This window comes from Neovison vison, chromosome X, assembly GCF_020171115.1.
Source record: "Neovison vison isolate M4711 chromosome X, ASM_NN_V1, whole genome shotgun sequence".
Classification (NCBI taxonomy): domain Eukaryota; kingdom Metazoa; phylum Chordata; class Mammalia; order Carnivora; family Mustelidae; genus Neogale; species Neogale vison.
In genome coordinates, this window is record NC_058105.1 from 127,195,353 (window position 1) to 127,220,000 (window position 24,648).

The following is a 24,648-nucleotide window of genomic DNA, read 5'->3' on the forward strand; positions in this document are numbered from 1 at the left end:
AATTTCTCTAAAGAATTTGAGGAATCTTCCCCCCTTACCCCACCCTTCCATCCACCTGGCTTCTGCCCCCCAACCTCTCCACTAAAAATATACTTATGAGCACCAGGTAGTAATGAATGCAATGGACATGTGTCCTCATCTTACAGGCCTTTTTAGCTCTGTACACCATTCATGCTTTTCCCTGAATCACATCTTCTCCTCGTTCTCTTCTTATGTCCCAAATCACTCTGTCAACATTGCCTTTAAGGTATCATCATTGTCCACCTCACCCTTTAGGTAAGAGTTCCTCAGGGCATGGTCCTTGACTCTCCTCTTGCACCAAACAATCTCCTACACCTCCCCACCTGCCAACCAACTATGGGTCTCTGACCATGAGTCTTCATTCATCAAGAGAACCTCCATCCATCTACACAACCACTCAAGCCCAAAACACAGGACACATCGTGGATGTCTTGCCTTCTCTCCAATCAACCACCACCAGCACTGGAGTTACCAAGGTCTTCCAGGTCCGTCTTCATGTACTTCACTTCATGAAGTATGTGTCCTTCAAAACCAAGCTCGAGTGTTTTTTTCCACTTACGTACTCAGTCAGAAGTAACTTCTGAAACCACGAGGCACTGTTGTAGTTCCTGCGGCTATAGAAGTGTGTAAATGACACTTATGCTGTCACAGATACTGTGCCTTTGTGGATGACAGGAACCCCTTGCACGTAGTGAGCACATCTGCCAGCACTTTACAGGCACTGAGTTGTTAATCCTCACCAAATTTCTTCATGATAGTCCTGTAACAACAGCCCTATTCCTCCAGGTCTAAAGATGAGGGACCGACACTCAGTCATTCCTCAGTTTACCCTTATTCGCACACCTCTACCCTTTCCTTACACTGGATTTGGGTGATGGGATATTCTTCTCAGGCAATTTTTACTGCCCGAATCGCAATGGTTATTTCTAACACGTTCCTACTGGACATGAGACTTGGATGTGGGGGACCTCAGGGGCCACATCACCCGATGCTCCCGGTTTCCTCTTCCACCTCTAGCAACACGTAGCTGCTCTTGGGCTAACCGTAAGCGTCTCCCTCCCGTTGAGAGTGAATTCCTCACTTTTCCTCTCCTTGCCGACACTTCAACGCACCAGCCTGCAGGAGCTCATCTCCTCCTGGGAGGGTCTTGGAAGTCCAGGTGGGGCAGACTACCTCTACCGGCCGGTTCCCGAGAGTTCCCTTCGCAGTCTGTTACTCTGAAACTATCCCTGTAGATGTGCATCTCAACATTAGCACATGAGTTACAAGAGCTCAGGGAGCCCATCTCCTTGGCCTTCACGCCCTAGATGCGAGCCCCCTGCCCGGCGTACGGTACGGAGTCAATAATGAGCGCTGGTTACCGGAATGGAACGGAACGAGCGCACCCAGAAGCGAAGACCGCGGGCGATCCTCTTTCAGAGGTGCAAGGGCTGCGGATGCCTCCCGGCACAATGAACACCCACGCCAGCGAGACGGGGGCCGCTTTGCCTACTCCGGGGGAGCTGATGAAAATATCTGTCGGAATCTGAAGTCCGAACCTGCACTTTACATAACCACCTTCTAATAAACTCCCAGACCCTCCTGCTGTTGACTTTTGTTGTTGTTGTTCTCCAACAAAAGCAGCACCGGTCCTCTGAAGGTCGTGTTGCTGCATGAGCACGCGGCACGCCGAACTCAGGGAGTGTAAGAAGCAGCTGGTAAGCGGTACAGGCAGGAGCCCAATTGGTGGTTGGGATCCGCACTTAAGGTCAAGGAGACAGGCCAGGGGGTGTCAGGGCCTCAGACGCCGGCGTCCGGGAATTCGGAAAATCTTTTTCCTGCATGTGCGGAAACTCTACGTTTGTGAACAGCTCAGGGAAATACAATTTCCAGCACCCCCACGCTTCCGCAGAGGCCGTCCATAGAGTTAATTTATCCGTTCCATTGACATTTATTCCTTGCCTTTAGGCAGAGTAAAAGGGAGGCGGGGGAGAGCCTCCTTCAGGGTGACCTTGACTGGAGAGAGGAATGGAAATGAAGCCAGAGCTTGTCTAAACTGTTCTCTTCCTGACACTACAGGGAGCTCTCTGCTCTGAAAAAGGGGCTGAAAACGCTAAACTTGACTGTAAGAAAATCTTAGGAAAGTTATTCTGGTTCCTGGGAAAGGAGGGTATTTTAGGGGAAAGGCGGGGAGATACTCGGGTCTGGTACCAGCAGTCGAAGGAAGAGAAATCTGGGACATTTCCACTCTTCGTTCAGCAAGTGTCTACGGAACACCTACAAGGTGGTTATTACAGCAAAGACACAGACACGGGAATAAGGCACCCCAGATCCCCGCTCCCGTGGGATCTACCTTATAAGGAGGGAGACAGATCACGAGCACATAAGTCATAAACAGACAGCATACCAGACACGCAATCAAGTATACTAAGGAGGTGTGCTGGGTTCTGGCTGAGGGACCCAGAGGGGTCTCCCAGAGGCAGCATGGGGATGAACGACCCAATCCATGTAAAGACCAAGAGATGAGCTTCCCGCAGAAGGAACTGCCAGTGGAAAGGCCAAGGTGGAAACAAGCTTAAAATCTTAGGGGACCCCAGAAAAAACCCAGAAAGTCACGAGGAAGATAAAGCAGCTCTGGGTCGTGTCAGTCCTGTGTATCAGCAAGATGCGGACTTCACACTTTGCTCTGAGCATGGGGACAGAGTGTTTTAAGAAAGGAGGAAAAGCCTCAACAAACAGAGAAGGCAGAGATTGGAGTGATGTGTCCACAGCCAAAGGAAAGTCAAAGACTGCCAGAGACCACCAGAAGGCAAGGAGAGATTCTCCAGCAAAGCCTTCAGAAGGACCATGGTCCTGCTGACCCCTGATTTAGGACTTCTGGTGTCCGGAGGTGACAGAGAGAATCAGTCGCTGCTTGGAAGCCATCCACTTTGTCGCCACCCTAGGAGACGCAGCACAGTACAGTGGCCGTGCACGCGTACTAAAGTTCAGCCGGTGCCGGGGGAGAGTGGATTGACAACAAAGAAGACCCAGGCAGGCAGACCATCTGGAAACCCACTGGGCCAATGACCAGGCGGTGCTGCTGGCCTGGCGGAGGCTGTAATGGTTGGCAGTGGGACAACGGGGTCGATGTCAGGTATGCTTAGAATATTAAGTTTATAGGACATGCTGTTGGAGTATGAGGTACAGAGAAGGTCACAGAAAGAGGCTTTGGGAGTTCCAAGAACCCAGCTTTGGGGGTTGGATCACGGAGTGAAGACAGGTCCAAATCAATGAGATGGGTTAGCCCATGAGACACGTGGTCTTGGGGAAGGAGATCTCTAGAGCAGATTTGCTCGTTAGGATGTGTCTCCATCCTGTCCCACGTCACCCATATCCCACGTCATGTGGGCAGCCGGATGGAGGAGTCCGGGGTTCCCAGCCAGGGTCAAGGCTGGCTGTGGGGGTCACCAGCACTCCAAATGGCACTTGAGGTCATGCCTTTGGATGCGATCATAGAGTGTGAGTGTGTAGGTAAGGAAGTGAGGGGACTCAGGAAAGAGCCCCAGAGGTCTCCACCTCGGAGAGGCAGGTCAGTGGAGGAGGAAAAGCGACGCCTGGGTTCCAAGACTTTGCTTACGCCTATCACTACAAGAAGGGCTCTACGGCCTTCAGATGTTGACTCAGACACCAGGTGACGGAAACTGGGGCCAGCTGCTCCTTCCACAAGAGAACCCCTGTTTATGGGACGATTGTCTTGAGCCCCGGTCCCGGTGAGGGTGCAGAAGGAAGACAGCCTTGTGAGGACCGCTTCACCACAGACCCAACTCCGTCCCAGGGTGCAGGTTCACAAACGGGAGAGCCACGACCTCTGCGTCCCACAGACAGTTCCGATTCGCACAGAGATCATCAATCCTCTGTTCCTTCAAAGCCCTGATTCCTAATCCCCACTCTCAAATGAGCAGTGTGCACGTTTTTAATATTTCCACAGCCCTGCTGGAATCCTTACATTTAACTGCTATACGTTGGTCACAGGCCAACGTAAACGTTCTGGCATTTTCTTGATCACTTATTTATCTTGCTCTTGGCAAAAATCCCAACAGCTCAGTATGGGAACCCTGTCAGATTAAGTAGAAACACTAACGGAGCCCACGCTTCCTGAAATCTTAGGAGGGAAGTGGATTGTTACTAGGTGTATACGGCTAGGGGTATACGGCTGACCCAATCATTGAGAACATGTGGACCGTCGGAGGAAAATGGATTTAGGAGGCTCTCAGGAGTCCGTGTATCGGGAGCTGTTAGGATGAAGACGTTTCCAAGACTGCTACCATTTCACTAGCGTCGTATTCAAAACCCACACTGGACCCTACTTCTATCTTTCAATTTCCTTTGACATCAGAGCCTTTGACCAACTTGGTTTACCCTTCTCTAAATCCAACCAGGAGATTCATGCTGGCTGCAGATACATTTCCTTTAAAAAGACATGAGAGAAAGCATTAATGGTGTCACGATTCCCTCCCCGGTATCGTATTATTTTTTCTTTAACATGAAGACGACCGCAGGGATCTCCTGTCCCTATGACTAAAAGGAAGATGGGGTTGAATTCTAGAGAAGGATGATTTAACTGTACCCATTCTATCCAATACACCCGCAGACTTCATCAGGGATGTAGATGTGCCTGGGTAAAATGGTAGAAGCATTTGCCCACACACTAACGATCTTCCTGAGAGGTTTGAATTAAGACTAAAAATCATTAACCGCTCAGAAAAAAGATGCTCTTTTGATCAGCGAGTTTCAACCGTGTGAGTCCTCTGTGTCCGAGGGTGCTGGGGTTTCCAGCTCTACAAAACGAGACGTGACATCGACCAGAGTCTCGGGTCGTCTCTGACCGCTGGAAGGAAACCACAGCTTCCTTTCAGGGCAGCATATTTTTAACAATGTTGCACTGTGAGCCTGACTCCAACTCAATGTGACAAAGGGATAATGCTTAGCCACAGAGATATTAATACAGTGTCACGTACGGGAGGTATTTCCAGCACCCAAGTAAAATAGCGAAACACGGCTCACACGCCCAATATGGTTCTTCCAAAAAAAGAAAATCGGGGAGAGGCTCCTGACGTGCTGTTCGGGCTCTGCGATGACCTTGGTTTGGGACCATCCTTCGGGACCCTTGACATTCTCTTTCTGACCCACCCCACTGACACCTTCACGAGAGTCAACCATCCAAGTCAAATGCTAATTGCATGTCCCTTCTCATGTATATCTCATTCCGAGATCCATCACCGCTGGCCCTCTGGTCATCTTTGTGAATGGAGGCTTAGAGCTCCATTGTGACTTTCTGAAAGTTACGTATTACTTTGTATCCAAAGTATTGGATACAAAGTATTGTATTCACATATTCCTGTGCCTCACTGGCAGCTGCTAACCTACTTTGGTATGTCCTTTGGGGGAAGACTAAATGAAAGGCTGGACGTGAGCACCAGGTACAACCTGTAAGTCCACCTTGAGAGAGGCTGTCGTCACTAAAATAAGGTACAAGCAACTCTGTCCACACAGGCCACGACCTCACCCACGTCCGGCCATACACCTAATCTTAACATATGGGAATCCACGTTTCCACTTCTCCCTCCACTAAATGACACGATGAACGGCGGGGGCAGGAGGGGGGTTGGCCAAAAGCTGGGCTACTGGGGCCGATCCATCCTGGGCTGATGAAACAGAGAGGTCCGTCCACCTGACCCACGTCTAACAGCATGTGGGGGCTGGGCCCTGGTGAGCCAACAGTGGCAGGCAAAGGAGAGGGCGTGCACATCCTCTGAGGGTCAACCTGACCAGCACTCAGCAGGGATCCTTCTGTCTGGGGTTCCAGGGAACCGAACGTGGAAACAGGGTCCCTGCCCCCAAGGCCTCAGAAGAGGATGGCAGACACACGCAGAGAGGGGTAAACCGAAGTGCAAGGTGTGCACGTTTGGGACAGATGACACACTTCCCTTCCCGCCTCTCTGCCTCGCTGTCTGCGATCCAGCCTTCTCCAGCTCCTTCACGGGGCAGACCAAGCCGTGGGTTTCTTCGCCCACCCAAGACCAGAGTGCGTGAACGCTGGCAGAGCTAGAAGCAGAACAAGACAGGAAGCATGCTCTGTGTCTAACTCCCTCCAGCCTTGCCAACTTGGCAAACATTTCCAGGGTCCCGGGGCCTCCTGAGGCTCTCCTGGCCGGACACACCACTATTTCTTCTGCCAATATATACTGACGCCCTTCCTAAATTCCATGGTCTAGGCTTCCCGCTACGCACCCAGCCAATCACAAGCAAACCCTGAGTTCCTTTAGGACACAGACCATGTTTTATATTTATTGATGCCTCAGGCCCAGGGCCAGATGCACAGCCAAATCAATATTTCCGAACCAATTAATGGAACCAAGCATCCTACTTATTATCCTTTCATATCTTTGGACGTAAGCTCAGATTCCCAGCATCCCTGGGAATCTCTGATACACCCATATCAGAGAATGTTTCACCTTACACTAGGGAAATTTTAGTCACCTGCTTTCCCGTGTCATCTTATGGAGGTGGTCCCCACCCACTGGGACACGATGGTTCACCACGGTCACCTCCATTCAACCTGTCCTACCCACCAAAACCCCACACCCACCACAGATTCAGGGAAGTGTCCTAACCCTTAGCACAGATATGCCCCTTTGGGCCTCTCCTCTGAGTCTGTGAAAAGAGTCGCATTTTATCTTAATGAGACAGGTATGTCTTGAATTCACCGGGACATGTGTGTACGCTACAAGCCCCCTAGGGGTCAGCAGCTGAATTGGGTCTACTTTGGATTAGCTCCTCTCCCCAGTGATTAGTGTGAGTGGTCACAGCGGTGGCTTATCTGAGGCTGTGTCGGGAATGAGGCCCAAACACTCCTGCACACCCAGGTAGGGAGAATCATCATCCCCCAAAGAGAGGCCCATTCTCCTTCCCCAGATCCAGTGCCGATGCGACCGTCCACCACGAAAGGGAGTCTGGGAAGGTGATGAAGGGTCCTGAGGTGGGAAAACCAGTTGCACGATCTGAATGGGACAAAGGAAAAACACGGCAGTGCTTCAGGAACCCTATGTCACAGTGAGCGAGTGAAGGAGATGGCCTTATGGAATCAGAGGTCAGAGAGAGAGGAAGGGAGGTCTGGAGATTTTTGCATTGTTGGCTTTAAAGATACCAGAAGCGGTCATTAGCCAAAGAGCACAGGTGGCCTCCAGCAGCTAGAGGAGACAAGACAACAGATGCTTCCCCAGAGCCTGCAGGAAGACACAGCCCTGCTGTCACTCACCCTGATTTTACATCAGTGAGACCCATCTCAGACTTCGGACCTCCAGAACAGTAACTTGAAGAAACCGGGTTAAGCCAGAAGTCTGTGTTATTTTGTTATAGCAGCCACAGGAAACTAATACACGAGCTTATTGTTTTAACCAGCTATCCAGTAGAGAGGCTGCATTTACCGTAAGTGAAAATGCCCTCATTCTAATGTCTCGGCCGAGAAATTGTGCTTTTAACCTCCGTGGGCACCATATCGGAAACGGGACCTGGTCACTTTCCTGCTCAGGGCCTGCAATGCAGTCAAATCCGTATATCGGAAAGGAGCCGCAGGACATTGTCAGAGCTCAAAGGTTCAAACAAAGGTGCCCAACATAGGAGCTGGGAAGCCAGAGCTGACCGACATTGGCGCTCCCCGCCTTCACAGATTCCTTACCTTTATAGATGCCGTTACTGCCTCCGTGGACTTCTCCCTTGGTGCTCACCTCCTCCACGTGGGCTCCTTGGTCCGACGTGAAGTAGACAAGGGTGTTATTAGCCAGTTTCAACTCCTCCAGGACATTCAAGATCTGCCCTAAAGGAGAGAAATGTTCCATTTTTACCCAGTTTCATTTTTACAAAAGAAAAGGAGATCCCTGGCTGTCACCCGCTCCTCTGAAGATGGGAAGGGAATTCTCCCGTACGCGGCAGCGGTCCTACACTCATCCCCACGGGGGACGCAATGCAATCAGAAGGCCCACCTGCGGCAGGGTTCGCAGAAGGTCTAGTCACTGAACAAGTGTCACCTAGAACCATCATGTGGAACTCTAGGCATCATGCAGTGGTTCCGAACAGAGACACGAGAAAGCATTCTGGAAGCACCAGGCCCTGAGGTCATACCCTACTAAGAGGAAGGTGCGACGGTCCTGAAGACATAAAGAAATGTACCCATTTCTCGTATTCTGTGCAAAACTCCCCATCAGGGACGCCTGGGTGGCTCAGTTGGTTAAGCAGCTGCCTTCGGCTCAGGTCATGGTCCCAGCGTCCTGGGATCGAGCCCCACATCGGGCTCCTTGCTCGGCAGGGAGCCTGCTTCTCCCTCTGCCTCTGCCTGCCATTCTGTCTGCCTGTGCTCGCTCTCTCTCCCTCTCTCTCTCTGACAAATAAATAAATAAAATCTTTAAAAAAAAAAAAAAAACTCCCCATCAATGTTCTTCTATTTCTCAATGATTTACTTATTTATTTTTGAGAGACAGTGAGAGAAAGTGGGGGTCGGGGAAGGGGGAAGAGGGAGGGAGAGAATCCCAAATGGACTCCACGGGAAGCACAGAGCTTGACGCTGGGCCCCATCTCACCCCTGAGATCATGACCTGAGCCAAAACCAAGAGTCAGACACTTGACCAATTCTGCCACCCAGGTGCCCCAACGTTCTTATATGAAGAAAGATGTTTATAAATATTGTACGATAAACACCCTCTTTTGATAATTCCAGTAGACACTCGTAGATACCGTAGAACTATCCATTCTGAGTACCAGTTTTCCTTACACTTTCCTTTTTCTTGTCCTCATCTTCCTCCCCACACCTGAGATCATATAGTACCCCGCCCCCACAGCAACGCTTCAACAGAACCACAGTTCCGACCAAAGCAGCAAGAGCAACAGGGACTATCTACTCTTTATTCTTTGTTCTCAAACCCCTTTATGACACATTCTCTTATTCAGAGCACCTGAAACCCTAGGAGTAAAGGCTGTAGGCTCCGCTTCTCCGATGGGAACTACAGGGCTCTGTAAGGACTGTGACCTGCTGAAGCTCACACTAAGTTAGGACGTCGAAAAGCCAGGATAAGGGTTAAAACTGCTTCCAAAGGCCAGACCCACAAACCTTACATACTTAAGCGGATGGGCTCGATGCAATTCTACAAGGGGGGAAGGTAGAAATGCCTACTGAAATGCTCCTGGACAAAATGGTAGGACTGCTGCTTCTCTTCAAATTCGCACAGGACAAAGGGAAGGAAGGATGGGGTATAGATTAAACAAGGGTAGGCATGACTTCACGGCTGTTCAATGCACATTAGGGATGCGTGCAAGTTTACTGTACTCTTCTACCTACTTCTGTTGATGTCTACATTTTCCATGAGAAAGAAACAGAAGCTGCTTGGAAACAGAAGGGGCTGAAATACGGCCTGTCCGATTAGGAAGCTGTGGTCAGCGGTCACATCAGAAGTAAAGGATGGTCAAAGTAGAGGAACCCAACTTGTGATCTCCACAGAGAGCCATACACTCCAGCTTAATTTCGTAACTTAACGCATGCACTTGGACTCTGATTGAGGTATTAGGGTCTGACTCCACTTCTGATGTTTGACTGGAAAGAGCTCTTAAGCCTGGCCAGTCCTTATTCGGCTTGGGTGCTGCCCCCTGCCATGCTGTGGGGACATTCAAGCTACGGCAGCCCCTGCTGGAATGCTCTGCCCGACCCGGACCTCTTCCTACCGTGAAAGGTCAATCATTCCCTTTTCTTATCCCTCTCAAGCTATTTTCAGACCAGCCGGGGCACAACCTTGCTCCCCTCCAAGAAAGCCTCACCATGTGCGTAATAAACCTTTTTTTTTTTTTCATCGCCTCTTGCTGTTAGTGTGGCATGCTTAGTCTAGATCTGGGAACCAAATTTAGGGCAGGGGACCTGTCTCATGGCTTCAGGATCACCAGAGCCATTGAAATTTTTTTTTTTTTAAGATTTTATTTATTTATCAGAGAGAGAGGAAGAGCAAGCGAGCACAGGCAGACAGAGTGGCAGGCAGAGGCAGAGGGAGAGGCAGGCTCCCCGCTGAGCAAGGAGCTGGATGTGGAACTCGATCCCAGGACGCTGGGATCACGACCCGAGCCGAAGGCAGCTGCTTAACCAACTGAGCCACCCAGGCGTCCCGAGCCATTGAAATTTTATGAGGACGGCAGGAATCCCTTGCACCAGGAATAATAAGTGAATATGAGCACATGCGACCCGGCGCACAGGTCGTGCCCCAGTGGGCACAGGCCCTCTGCTTTGGGGCTGCCCCTTCACCTCAGTGGTCCAGAAATGGAGGGCAGAGGCTGCAGAGTCAGCTTTCCATGGAGGGGGCAGAGATGATTTCCAAAGCCAACGCAGAACCCGAGTCATCTGTTACAAAACGAATTTTTTGCTATTTGACTGCAAATGCTATGGTATGTTCAGTCTTCAATTTTTTAACTCCTATAATAAACATCCCCAGAAGCCACACTATATACATAAATGTCATACTCAGAACCAAGGAATCAGATGCATGCTTGGGGACATCTGACGCGAACACTAATTTCCGCTGAATTATCATTCTATATCATTATATTGTTCTGAATATGGTAATTCGTTCAATGAGTTGACGCAGGAAGAAGTACTAAGACAATATAACCCCGCTGAACACTTTGAAGGGAAAACGCCCCTTTGGACTCATACAACAATTTCAGAGTCAAAGAACACGGACTTATCCGTTAGCAGAGGACTGAAGATTTTACTTCCTTGTGTTGTCATTATTAGTTTGCAAAAGCTGTGCCGCTATGCACCTCCATTTCGAACAGAATTCACCTTCCATAGATTCAGAAGAAACTTAGCATGATTCTTTTAAAAAACTGTGCCATCCGGGATGATCTGTATGGACACAAAATCTGCACACACATACTTACAGCAGTTTTATGTATTATTATGAAAATCTTGAAAACAACCAAGATGTCCTTTAGCAGCAGTCTTGATGAAGCATAGTCCACCAGACAATGGCATGTTATGCTGCTAAAAAAAAAAAAAAAAAACCGAGGCATCTGGCGAGGAAAAAAAACCCATGATGATGGGTACGTGTCATTATTCTGCAGCCCAAACCCACAGAATGCAGGACTCCAACAGTGGACCCTTCTAGAAAGTCTGACGTCTGGTCGACAATAAGCATCCGCGTCGGCTCGAGGGCACCCCATGCACCCGACCAATTCACGATATTCTAAGGGGATCTGTGCAAAAGAAAGGGATAAAAGGAAAACGGGACCTACGACTCAATGTTCCTGCAAACTGAAAACTGCTGAAAAAAATTGCCAGCTACTCGGGGCGCCTGGGTGGTTCAGTGGGTTAAGCCGCTGCCTTCGGCTCAGGTCATGATCTCAGAGTCCTGGGATCGAGTCCCGCATCGGGCTCTCTGCTCAGCAGGGAGCCTGCTTCCCTCTCTCTCTCTCTGCCTGCCTCTCTGCCTACTTGTGATTTCTCTCTGTCAAATAAATAAATAAAATCTTATAAAAAAAAATAAATTGCCAGCTACTTTCTGAAAAAGTGCCTTTTCAGATGCAACGTGTCTATCCAAGACTCCTCATCCACGTACCCAGCACGAGTCAGGGAGCACCTGGGCAGCACGGGCTGCGTGCGGAGGGCGGGGGCCTGGGCGAGTGGTCCAAGCCCTCAGAGCCTCCGGGAGACCGATCTTGGTTCGAGCTAGCTGCAACGCCGCTTTTCCATTTCCCCGGCAGGCCCTTTCCATCTCTAGATGAACCTACAGTAGTACTTGTGACCGAGACTCCTTCTATGAAATACATATTATATCTTTCCCCATGCCGACACTCCTGCCCCCCCGGGATTTCCTCCAAACCCCAGGACTCCCAATAACCATCATAAGATATTCACTCTGTCCCCGTCAATTTTTCTCATCCGTTGCCTACAGTGATGACTTCATTTTTTTCATCAAAAGTGCCCTGGTACAGCTGGGCTGGGATGAATACAAGGGAATCTAGCTGAGCCCATCACGCATCGACAAACAAAGGACTATTTGGCCCAATGTGTGCAGAAACTGTCAGATTTCTGATTTCCTTTGAGTTCTCTCTTCCCCAAAAGACGCACTCTGTATCCCATGCAGTTTAGGTCTTATGTCAGAATCTCATTTGTAAAACCCCGAGCCCATGAACCGTTTAAGTTTTCATAAGATTGATCCCGTAACGGTCTAACATATTTCTCTTCTAAAAACACTGAACGGAAATCTCCCGTGAGAACAAATGCTGGCGTATTATTCTTGCTTTCAGAGCACCGTGCCGCAAGTCAGAGGTCCACAAATATTATTTTTCAGCAAGGTTCTCAAGGTATAATAATACCAATTCATACGGGATGATAGTTTCAAATTACCGACGGTGGGCTGTAGGATAGCTTATAAATGAAATGTGTTATTTCCAAACCTTTCTCACATTGTTCCCTGCACGAAACACATACAGAAAATAAGCCATTTCGGGAACACTTGGCTATTTAACTGGGGACGACAAGACCCAGCTTATCAAAAAGCAAGAACTTCAGACCCGGGTTTCGTAAACCGGAAGGACACAATTTGGAAAATGTACAGATGTGGCTCCTTCCTTCTCCGGGGGTGAATGTGGCTTCCAGAAGAAGCCTAAATTCGACAGAGTTCTTCATTCCGTTTGTTCGTTCCACAAACAAGTGTTAAACTGCTGTGGAGAATGAGACAGTGACCCTCCACACAGGACAGAGAAGGCTTCCCCAAGCACACTGCAGTTCTACGTCCTGCCCAAGAGAGCGGCTTCCACATGGAGCTAAGGGTTCAGGCTCTGCCTCCTGGCTCTTATAAGAGAGACCTCGTTTGACTCATCCGTCCCTGGCGGGCTCAGTGGGGTTTTTAACTTCTAAGTCGGAGAGGACGATGTCCAATAGTGAAAGTGTTGCCAGGAGGCAGAAAACAGGGGAATTTCAAACCACACAGACCAAGACTGCTCACACTATGATTGATCAAGTCACCCTGGTTCTTACAATGGAGCCAGAAAACAGGCTTGCCTCCTTGAAGACGTGTGATTTCAGCTGCTCTGTCTTTGTCTTTTTTCCTATAAGGCAGGTCAGTCCAGACAAAATATTGGACCAAAATGCTGTGAAGTAACCATTCACCTCACCGTTCTCATTAAGGGAAAAAAAAATGTCTCAAGCAGCCACACAGCAAGAATAATTAAGAAAATTTCCACCTACTCAACATGACCCCCAGGGAACAAAAGGAAACCCTAAGAAGGACCCCTAAAACTATTTTAGGAGGTGTTTTATCTGATCAACAGGTTAATAGCGGGACTGAAATGATCCCGGGAGGTTAGAAGCTGAAGATAAATAAACGAGAGTCGCTAACGACAGTCCGTCAGGGTGGCCCAGACCCTCTGTGGGGCATGTCCAGTGCTTGGCGGTGTTCTAGAAAGCTAGCTTTAACCTGTGTCCTCATGCTCTCCCAAACCTATTACCGACCGGCACAGAGAAATCCGACTGTCAGTGGCCCTAGAAAGGCAATTCTTTGTTAGCTTACATGGGATTAGAAGCAGAGCCAACGTCCCATATATCAGGACACAACTGCCAACGTGCAAACACATTTACTCTCTCTCCAGTGGGAAGCAGTGCCCACTGAACGCACGTAAACTTGACTTAGTACTTCTTCCAGAACAAATGGTCAAGATTTCCAAAATTTGGTTCTGATCTTCTCTATGACGTGGAGCTCAAGAGATCTCACAGATGGGACGTTGGAAAGCCTATGAGTTATCTATAGCATGAAACCAAGGTCAAACGCTCACACATTAAAAAAAAAAAAAAAGTATATGAGCAAAAATGAAATCCCTGAGATGGGATTATTTATCTCCCCTCCTTATGTCCCCAGAGATATGGATACGACGTGCTGGCTTTCGTGCTGTGGGGGCAGAGCTGATGTCCTTTGTTATGACTTCTCATCTGTCATCTGAGGGTATTTTTAGGGAGGAGAAAGCAAAATATCGTAAAAAGCACCCAACGCCAGATCTTGTTTGACTTCCATTCCATCAGACTCACCATACCCATGAACATGGGGATCAACCTTCAGGTATCTCGAGGACTTTCACATCTCTCAAGGGGACATGAAAATTTTACTCAAAACACATTTAGAAGACATCCCTCATCACTTTGCAAAAAGCTGTGGGGAGGTAAGCCAATGCGACACCAAGGCATCCCACAAGGCTGCTTTCGGCATTCATGTAGGTATTTTGTTTTTCCTTCTTCTGGGGGATGAAGACTAACAAGGGAGACCTTGTATTTAGAACACAGGTTCCCCAGCACATTCCCATCACACATTGGCATTCTCCCAATTTTAATGGGCCGACTGACCTCCCTAGGAACCACACTAATGGGAAGACTCTGATTCAGTCCATCTGGGGCCTGCAGAACTTCTGAAACGCTCCTACATGACATCTGTCCGTCTGCAAAGACCATACTTTCCGAAGAAAGTGTTCATGTGATTAAATGTTTAAGAAACACTGATGTGTAATAAAAGGAGATGGTTGACATTTTAGGGATTTCAAGAACTGCAACAGTCATGAGATTTGGATACAGTATCAATTTCACACCTAATTTTACACCCAGGAAAGAAACATAGTAACGTAGACTTGGGATTTTTAGGGGAGTTACCAAAGGGAAAAGCCCAGGATTCCAACGTGGCTCTCCTACAGATGACCCTCGGCTCCCTTTTTGCTGGAACGTCTCCCTCCGGTCCGTTCCTGCGTGAGCTCCCCTTTTCCGGGAAATGCATCCTTATTTCGCGCCGTACCTGGTTGTTATGATAATGTTGTGATTTCCTCCATTAAGCCTGTCTGTGCCCTCATCACAGCCGTAATGTGTGATTTATTCCCCCGCACCTGCTCTCGCCATCTGGGCTGTTTCGTGGCTCGACTCTGCTATCTTCTTGGGTTAACAGTAACCTCTGTTTTTTTCCGCCACGCCCCCGCCCCCAACCCCGGGGCATTGCATTTGCTGAAAATAATCTGAATTATTATTCAGCTCATTCTCATCCCCCGTGAGCTCACCGGGGTTCTCCTGCGTCCACGAGGCAAAGGCATGCAGAAGAATAGTGCCCCCGCGTCTGTGTAGGGCAATCACACACGTGTGTGGGAGGAAGCCCGAAGCTGGCGTGCCTGTGACTCAGAGGAAGCCACTCCGAGTTTGAGCTTTCGGTCAATGCTTCCCTAGCATCCTAAACATCACAGTGGCACGGCGGATCCGGGCAGCAGGGTCTCTCACCACTGGTGCAGAACTGCCTGCAAAAGCAGTGCTCAGAGGGACCAAATGCCCTTCCCACGCGTGAACCCGCCAGGTCGTTGTACTTCCTGCACATCCCTGTCTGCTAGACACTAAGGTTTGGGGACGCTGGGGGCACCGCTCTGCCCTTCTGAACGGCCACCGGCTGAACCTGCCCTGGGGGTTCTCCAGGCATTGCCTCATGGCGTGCAGGGTCCAATCGACATTCCTGATGCTCAAGGACACCAACCACATTCACTGTTATTTTACGAGCGGGGTTTTTGTTGCTGTTGCGTTTTGTTTGTTTGTTGGCATTGGATTCTACCATCTCCAAAGCTACAGGCACACAGTCAGAAATTCCGTTTCACCCGGCACGTAACTCCAATTCCAGGCCTGCCGGGCACGGGGGCTCACACTGCACCGAGCTCCCCTCCTGGTTTTCCCCCCCTCATCGAAGTGACTTTCTGTCTCCTTCTGAGTGCTCAGGCTCCCGAGGAGAGTTCTGCCGTTCCTGCCGAGGCTCTGGGCAGACGGACTCTTCCGGAAGGCATGAGGTCCAGAGCGGGCCATCTCAAACGGAAGCTACAGTAGCCATCGTGATATTCAGAGACGGTGTGAATTCAAGTTCGCTTTTTCATCAGACTTTTTTCTCATCCACTGTTTCCAAGAGCTGGAGATCTCCCCGTCAAGCCCACGCATCGCCTCAGAGTCTGGGAGACAGTGCAGGGAAGCTGCGCCCCGGTAAACTGGGGGTCACAGTGATTTCGAGGCATCATGTGCACATTCCAGGCAAAGACGTCTCTCACGTGTGGGAAATAAGAAGAAGAAGAGGGCATTTGTTGACTTCCTGAGCATACGGGGCACTGTGGACTGTGCTCTGAAGACATGACCTCAGACAGCTGATGAATGCCATGAATTCAAGTGGGTAGAAGACAGCTTGCGGGGGGAGTCATCTTGTCCGGTCTCTGGACCGACCCTCGCTGGATCCTGACTTAAAAGCAACAGGTCTCAGATCTCCCCCTGACCCCTAATTCTGACCTTACCTTTCAAATATACACAGCGGTACGCAGTGCAATGTTACCCAAACACTGCTCTAACTCACCATCCCGGGCCCTCATGCCTCTTCTCCTTCCACGCCTAGAAACGGTAACGAGCAAATTAAACGTGCTAAAATGGTTAACTGAAGGGGTAGGAAACATTACCCCAAACACTGCTGTCCTGCACGACCCACACGGACATCTTACTGTTTTCTGTATCCGGACTCCAGTTTTGAACGCAGATGTCTTTACGGTATATAGGGCAAACGTGAAAACATGGGGCTTGGCGGAGTCTTAGAACCCAGGAGCTGGAATGCACCCTACAAAAGCCTGCACACGGGCTTGCGTAGACAGTGCACAGCTGGACAGAAGCAGTCTCCTGCCCGAGCTAACGCAACAGTCCAGATTCCCCTCCGGCTCCGAGGAGGAGGGGCGGCGAGTCGGCGGGCCGGAAGGGCGATTACCCACAGGCTACGTCCCCTCCCAAAACCTCACTTTCTCACCTATAAAGGACCCATGAGAAGAACACCTCCCCGTAAACTCATGAACCCACATGCAACACTTCAGTGAGTTACCAGAGTGTCACCAAACAATTCCACAGGTCGGCCGCTGTTGGTCAACCAACGTTCCTCCTCCGTGCACAGGGGGATGGCGGCTCACGTCCGTATTATCAAAACGCGCCCACATGTTTTATTAATCCCGTTGGAATTAGTTGGGACTTGATTTCCTGGCTAATTTATGATGTTACTTGGTTTATGGAAAGGATGTATCTAACAGCATTAGAATCGATTCATTTTAACTCGAGATGTAAATTCAAGGTAAAATAATATCCTTCCAAGCCCGTGAATGTGAAATTAAGCTTCGGGCTTTGTAAAAACAGTAACGTTCCTAGAGAGTTGATGAAATCCAGAGGTTAATGATTTATGAGCTAAATTAATTTAGAGAACCAGAATCAATAGTCCAGACAATGCATTTCCAAGTAAATATGACAGCGGAATGTTTGCAGGGGTCGCCAGACGTGCCTTGGTCCTGCCCGGGTGACCTCCCCCGTGTTTCTCCGTCTCCTACTCTGTAGTTTTTAACACCGCTGGGCTAAGGTTGCAAAAACCGCTTTTTGCACACAATGGAGTACTTTGCTACACATGCACTATTACTGGAAACCCACACGGGAACGAGAGAGAAAGGAAGATGTGCACCATACATGTTTCCTTTATTCTTGCTGCCCTGTCACTGGGTTTTTCTGATACCGTGATTTACGTGCAGCTTTCCAGATGTGCAACACACGCACCACCAAGAATCGGTTAATGGAGAAAAGCATGTCCTGGTGAAAATCAGGATGAATCTGTAAGAACAAAGCAATGAAAACGAATGCAGTTGAGGGCAGAGTCTGGGACCAGCGACGGCGATGATGTAGCATGTCTGGTGGGTGAGCACATGGGTCAGACAGTCGTGGAGGAACCGACAGAAACGAACTTTAACAGCTCGACTCGTATGTCCCTGGTGGCCCAATGTGTCTTTGTCTTTAACCACACACTACTCCCCATTTGGCTCTCTGGTAGGAATTCTATCCTTTATCTCCTCAGACAGTGCTGAGCGCAAAGCCTGATAAACTCGTTTGAGGAACTCACGTCCCGTGGGCACGAGGAGCTCCACGTTCAGATGCCAGGAGGTCACCCGTGCGCACAGATGCCGGATCCTGCTGAGCAGACGGGGACAGAGAGCCAATGAGATTTGCAGAGCTGACCTCCAGAGGCCCAGTGAGATTTGCAGAACTGACTTCCAGAAAGCCAGTGGGATCTGCAGAGCTGACCTCCAGAGGCCCAACGAGATTTGCAGAGCTGACCTCCAGAGGCCCAATGGGATCTGCAGAGCTGACAGTCACATACCCAGATGTCATCCTTCCCCTTAAAATAAAGGCAAGCTCTGTGACCTCTCCCATGGCTGCTCTTAGAGCAGAAAGGAGAACACCACCACACAGCAGGCCAGCGGCATTTCATACAGTGAACCTGGGAAGAGACGGCCCTGGCCTACGGTGTGCATTTCCAGGGCCACCTAGATCCAGGTATCAGCGAGGGAAGAAGAGCCCTCCACATAAAGTAGATAGTTTCCGTGGGAGAATAAGGAAATGGCCTTTCTGAGGCTAGCCGCCGTAGCACGGGCATGGACTCCAAAGCGAGGTCAGGAAAAATGAAGCTGTGGCCAAGCAAGCAGAGGTCACCTGCGGAGGCACACCAGCCGGGGCATCTCTTGACTCCTGGTGAGACAGGCCGGGAGGAACCCGGCAGGATATTAAAGCTCCTGGAAACACGGAGGCAGGGGACCGCATACTGTGTGGAGCGGATCCTGCCCGTCCTCGCCAACACTGTGGCTGTCCTGAGTCCTTCACACTGTTCTGGTCAAAGATTCCCTTTGTCCTTCCCCAGCCTCATGGACGGCAACCGTCCTGGGCCAACGGCACCTGAGCAGCACCCGCTCCCATCTGCTGGAGCTGGGTTCATGCGGAAGCAGCCCCCAGCTGGGATGCCCGCCCAGAGAGACCCCCGTGCATAAAACGACAAAGCATTTCAGAGATGGAGGCAACCACCCTACGTGAGAATACCGTTAATTCCTTCCCCGTCAAAATAAATCACAATGTGCTTTGACTTCTCGGCCTCCCCTCTGCTTAGCTGCAAGATAGCAGAACACAAAACCCAAATGTCAAGCTGTGTCAACAAGGCGAAATGTTTTTTTTCCTCAAAGTCAGTCCTTGAGGCTTCAGAGACAGTCAAAGAACCTTACTGACTGTAGGTTGTCTTCCGCCTAAAGTACGGCATGTTTACTTGCTCAAATTGAGATGCATAAACGCATTTATACGATGCAACACACAGCAGTGCCGACTAAAGTATCTGATAGGCAATTCCACCTGCCCATGATTCAAGTGAAAATCCTTAAAATGCGGTAATTTTGTCATATTTGTTCTCTCCCGAGTACTTCGGAACAAAACGACGTTATGACAACAGCATTCCTTCGATAAGCACTTCCGTTAACCGGAGATGTACACAGGTGCAGACGCTACGCTTTGCCCACGACGACGGGCTCCAGGTGTTCTGCAGCTGAATGTCACTGAGGACGCGTTCTATGACGTCAGGGACTGGAGAACGTCAGAAGCCAAGGGACACGCCGCCTACAGTCGGAGACGCGAGAAGAATGACCTCGGGTGTGCAATTCGCAAGCACCCACGTAAGTCCAGAAGCGACAGACCTCTGTCCCCCTTGGAACTCTCTGCATCGATGGCGTTGGCGGTGCCCCATGGAGAAGATCTATTTTGGCTCGAGAAGGAGTCATTTATGGAAACGCGCTACTTTTCTCCTCACTGCTCGGGAGCAAATAAAACAATGTACACACTCTGGCCATAAGGAAACTGTCCTCCCCGAATGCCTTGTTCCTAAGGAAACCAGAGTCCTGGGCCATCACCGTCTCTAGCCTGGAGCTCCGGTGCCATGTTGAGAGAGGCCGGTCCGGCGGCTGAGCCCAGCAGTCGGCCCAGAACGCAGACGGTGAGCAACCACCAGGCTCTGAGCAAACCTCAATTCCCGTGGCTCAGGGCTCCTTGGAGATGCCACTCGTACGGACTGTAGGAACGCAGTCAGGCTCAGTGATCTCGGAGGACAGAGACATGGGAAGGGGGCGGTCACCGTTGTCTCCCGGGCAGACACGTCACAAGACTCCAGCCCACGAAACTGTGTCCTGGGACATCTATGGCCACGTGCCTTCTGCCTCCAGCAAATGAGCATTGTTAGGAAGTTTACGTAGAGAAATGGTCCGAGGGAGGCACAGAAAGACAGGAGGGAGTCGACGGCAGGTATGTGCAGCCGTGATCATCATCATCACAGCAAACCGTGCAGAGCTCTTCATACATCCCGGGCCCGCCTCCAGACATCCAACAACAAGCAATGGTATAACCCCATTTTACAGACAAGGAAAGAGAGGCACAGTGAGAATGATAATCTGCCCCGGCTTCCAGCCAGGGGCTCCCGGGGTTGCAGCAGAACCTCAAGCTTCAGGCCCCAAATCTCCACCCTTTCCTAGCACAGCAGCTGCCAAAACATGCACAAGTCACATGTCACGAGGCCACGCGTCCTGCTCAATACCATCAAGGACACAAACGCATGGTCTTGGGTCTGAATTCTACCCTTGCCCCTTCTCAGCTGAGAGAGCCTGCAGGGGCACACCACTTCCCTCCCGCGTGCCTTCCTATCCGTATTGGCCAAATGGGCCAGCGAGGGTCCGTCCTCAGGGGATCAAATGAAGATGAGTACGGAGACCTGACGCCCAGAAAGAGAAGGTGGTCCTAAGTGAGGACCAGGATGTTTATCACCAGGAGGATCAGAGTCGTTACGTCAGGGGGCAGCTGGCAGCGGTGTGGCTATGGGACATTTGGAATGACGGAGGAAACTGGAAGAGCCAGAGGGAGACGTGAACCCATGACCCTGAGCCACCCACTTAACATAACATCCAGGAACAGTCCACATCCCTAACGGCCTTTGTTTGGCCAGTCGCCTTATTAGGTGGAAGAAAGAACCGAGCTCACGAATTGCTCGCTTTCCATTAAATCATATGTTCGTGAACATGCTAGAAATGTCTTCTAATGATCCCTCATTGTTCTCTTCCCCATGCTGAATGCAAACATCAATGTGGCTTGAACACCGGCCATTGAATATCCTGGAAACGAGACAGACACATGCTCGTCTCTGCCTCCTCCCTCTCCCTAACTCACTTTGAAAGTGAAACGACGAAATAGATGAACTACAGGTAGAGGCCATCAAGGGGGCAGCCGTGCAGAGTCCCAGGAGCACACCCGGAGCTCTGGGACGCGAGTGGGATCACCAGTGAGGTCAGGATGCCCCATAGCGTCAGCCACGCACTCCTTCCTTGCAGCCTGGGAAGACAGTAGGCGGCACAGCAGCCATGTCCTGTTGGGGGCATCTGGGGACAACCGCATCCCTCTGTGATCTGAAGGCTCTGTGTCCCAGCCAGGAACAGCAAGAACCCCTGCGGCGGACAGGTGGTGGGGGGAGAGGTGCAACAGACCCCCCCTGCATGCCCTCATGTACTTTAGCACCAAAGCCACTGGTGATGACCCAGGGAGGAACCGTCAGCACCGCCCACTCACAGAGCAGACCTTCCCTCATGAACCACCTCGAGCTGCTCACCTTGGGACGTGACCGCTGGTCGACACCGACCAGGCTGAGAGTGGCCTTGGGGGCCTCATTAGTGTGAACTCTGCACACACCTTGCAGGAAGAGCCTGACCCCGACGCCTGCTGCCCAGAGGCAAAGTGCAGCACTGGGACAGCACCACGCATCTTCCTCAACAACCAGGCTAGCCAGGGGCGCGGACCACCCGAGACCAACAGCTAGAACAACAAGCAAATGGTCACATGCCTGCTCCTTTCCATACTTTACAGACCTCACTGTAAAGCATGAGACCGTACACATATTTGGAGGAAACACAATGGAAAAGATACATAACTTTGTAGGTAGAAAAAGCCTTTTTAAAGCCCATTGGCAATCCCCAAAGTCACAGAAGAGAGGCAGTCAAATCTGACCACAGAAATTCACCAGAAAAAGAGCCTACAAATAAAATGAAAAGGCAAAAAAAGCAGGAAAAAATTTGTAACATACAACAAGGAAACTATTAATGTCCTTCCTATGTAAAGAGCCCATAGAAATCAATAACAAACATGATAGACAACACAATAAAAAGCACTGAAGGGATATGAGAATGGAATTCTTAGAAGGAAAAACATAATGGCATGAAAATGTATAGTTTCAACTAAAGGTGTTAACTGGAAGGAAACTTGAAATGGTGAAATAGCAGGTTTCACCTGAGAAACAGAAAAGCAAATATCTTTTCCAAATCATAATACCTAGAGCTGCTGATATTATGAGAAGATTAGCATTCACACACATCACCAATGTGTGTCTCCCTGTAAAGGTTAAAAAACGACAAGATGTTTCAGACAATACCTATTAAAATTCAATTTTCTAAGACCCTTTGATTCAGCACTTTTAATTCTGGGAAACATGTCTTTCAGGAATGTTCCACAAATTCACAGAGATAAACGGAAGAGAATCATCACCACGGCGCTGCCTGAAACAGAAAAACAAAAACTTGGTAGCAACTCCATGGTCCCTCTTAGAGGAAACCTTCAGTCAGCTGAAATTTAAGAACCATGATGTGGAAATCAAAATGGTAAAGTAGAAAAACAGCCCAGTATTTACTTGTGTGGAAAAGGAAAATGGCAAAAACCTATGCGGAGAGTTTGTATAAAACACTCTCAATAATAGGACCATGTCTTAATTTATTATATAATATGGGCAACACAGAAGGAGAAGAATCTGCGTCTGAGATCGTCTGTGAGGCTGCCCATCACGGGGAAGGCACGTCTGTAACGTCACTTGGGTCTGTGTTCTTTGGTTTTGCTTGTGTCTGATGACTTTGGCAATTAGAAAAACAACCACAATGAGGACAACATTCAAACTAGAATAAAAATACTGATGGCAAAGCCATGTTGCAAAAATGAGATGCGGATGGACAGGTACCTCCAAGCTGTCCTCCTGAGCTCTGTGCACCCAGGACTCAGCTGTTGGCTCGTCCTGCCACAGGACAGCCCCTGCGTGGACAGAAAACTGTCCCCACACAGAAGCACAGAGGGAAGCAAGATTCCACGTCGGTCGGGGCCATCCCGTGCTGGCCGTGTCCTGCACACCAGCACTCATAAGGGAGTCCTCAAACACATCTCAGAAAGTGACAATCACGGAAAATCCTGGCCCAGATTATTTTATTTTCATGTACACTAAATTCATTTATTTTTTTTCTTCACATCTGGAAGGTGTACGAACTTAAATAAAATTATATTCTAGGAACAACATCCCATATAGGACATGGAGGAAGTTCTGTATTTTAAAAATATACATTAAGTGTTCTGACCTACCTCCACGGCACATTTCCTGAATTCTTTTGCACACGCCCCGAAGCTTAGTGCAAACCTTTGCAAATCAGGCACGCGATTTCTTTATACTGTCTCTTGATTAAATCGGTTTGGCGACCGTGGAGAGAAAATTATACCTAGGTGAGTCCGTATTAGACGTCCCTTTACAATGTATGCATTGTCTCACTTCCTAGATGTCTTCCTAAAGTTTTCGCAACCTCATTAGGTATCCTGCATTCAGGTAAACAGAGCTCTCCGGGAGCGATTTCATTTCTCTCCCGGCTAGATCTGCTAGAGTAAAAAAAAAAAAAAATCTGTCCACTAGGCAGGGGTATTGTAATACAGGTTCTGGGAAGAGACTGTCAGTCGGCAGTCTCTAGGTCATGATTATCTTGGTAAGAAGGGCTTACGGCGACAGGATATAAGGACAGGTCATCTTTTATTGGATTCAGAGCTGAAGTACCATGCTAAGGCTATACGCAAGATTTGATAGTCTGGGATAAGCTAGTAGAGTTCCTTGTTTTGTTGCCTTTTTAAAAATTTTAATCAATCTCTACTTTGGGGAATTAGCATCCCACGGAAGTTACTGAATTAAACAGATTTAACAAACTCTGCCAAAAAAGTGTGCTATTTAAGATGCACCTGAAGAGACACATGAGGTCAGAGGACCCCATGTACACACACACACACACACACACACGCACACGCACACGCACATGCACACACACACGCCCCCAAGCAAATTAAAATCTGCTGAAAAATTCCAAAAGGGAATTTTCAATGACGAGAAGCACCAGTGTGAAAATAAAATCCAATTTGTTGCTTGAGTTGAGTTTTAATAATTGTGTCAGAGAAGCCTTGGGATGCAGAAAAAGCCGATACGGGCTGAATCGTTAAAACAGACCTTGTAAGTAAACTGAGCGCTATGGTTAGCAGCGGCAACTTGGAGAAGACTGGTCGGCCTTGGCTCTTCACCAGGGCATCCTGGGACTAGGGGCGTAAGAAAATGTGCTGACTCTGCCGCATAAATGACAACAGGCTTTTTATTGGTTCAATTTTTAAGAAAGCCAAGAGAAATGTCTTTCTTTAAGAACCCATATAACAGGGCATACGTCATTTTAACAGGTTTCCCGTGTCATTCATCATATTAGTGAAGGTTTTTTTGGGGGGAGGGGAGGTGATTATTGTCATCATTATTATTATTTCAGAAATCATAATGCTCAATGCTACCAAGTGTGTAGTGATCGGACCCACGGCGTTGACACAACCAACTCCCTTTCCTGGTATTTATCTTTTAATCCTTTCCTTTGTACACGTTC

General features: G+C 49.2%; 1 protein-coding gene across 1 annotated transcript in view; it reads right to left on the reverse strand.

Annotated features, from left to right (window-relative positions):
* Window positions 1–24,648, reverse strand: part of STS (steroid sulfatase) — a 75,494-nt gene that overhangs the window by 26,289 nt on the left and 24,557 nt on the right. The window contains exon 6 of the mRNA XM_044235840.1: window positions 7,721–7,858. Coding sequence (XP_044091775.1) covers window positions 7,721–7,858 — 138 coding nt within the window. The remainder of the gene's footprint in view (window positions 1–7,720; window positions 7,859–24,648) is intronic.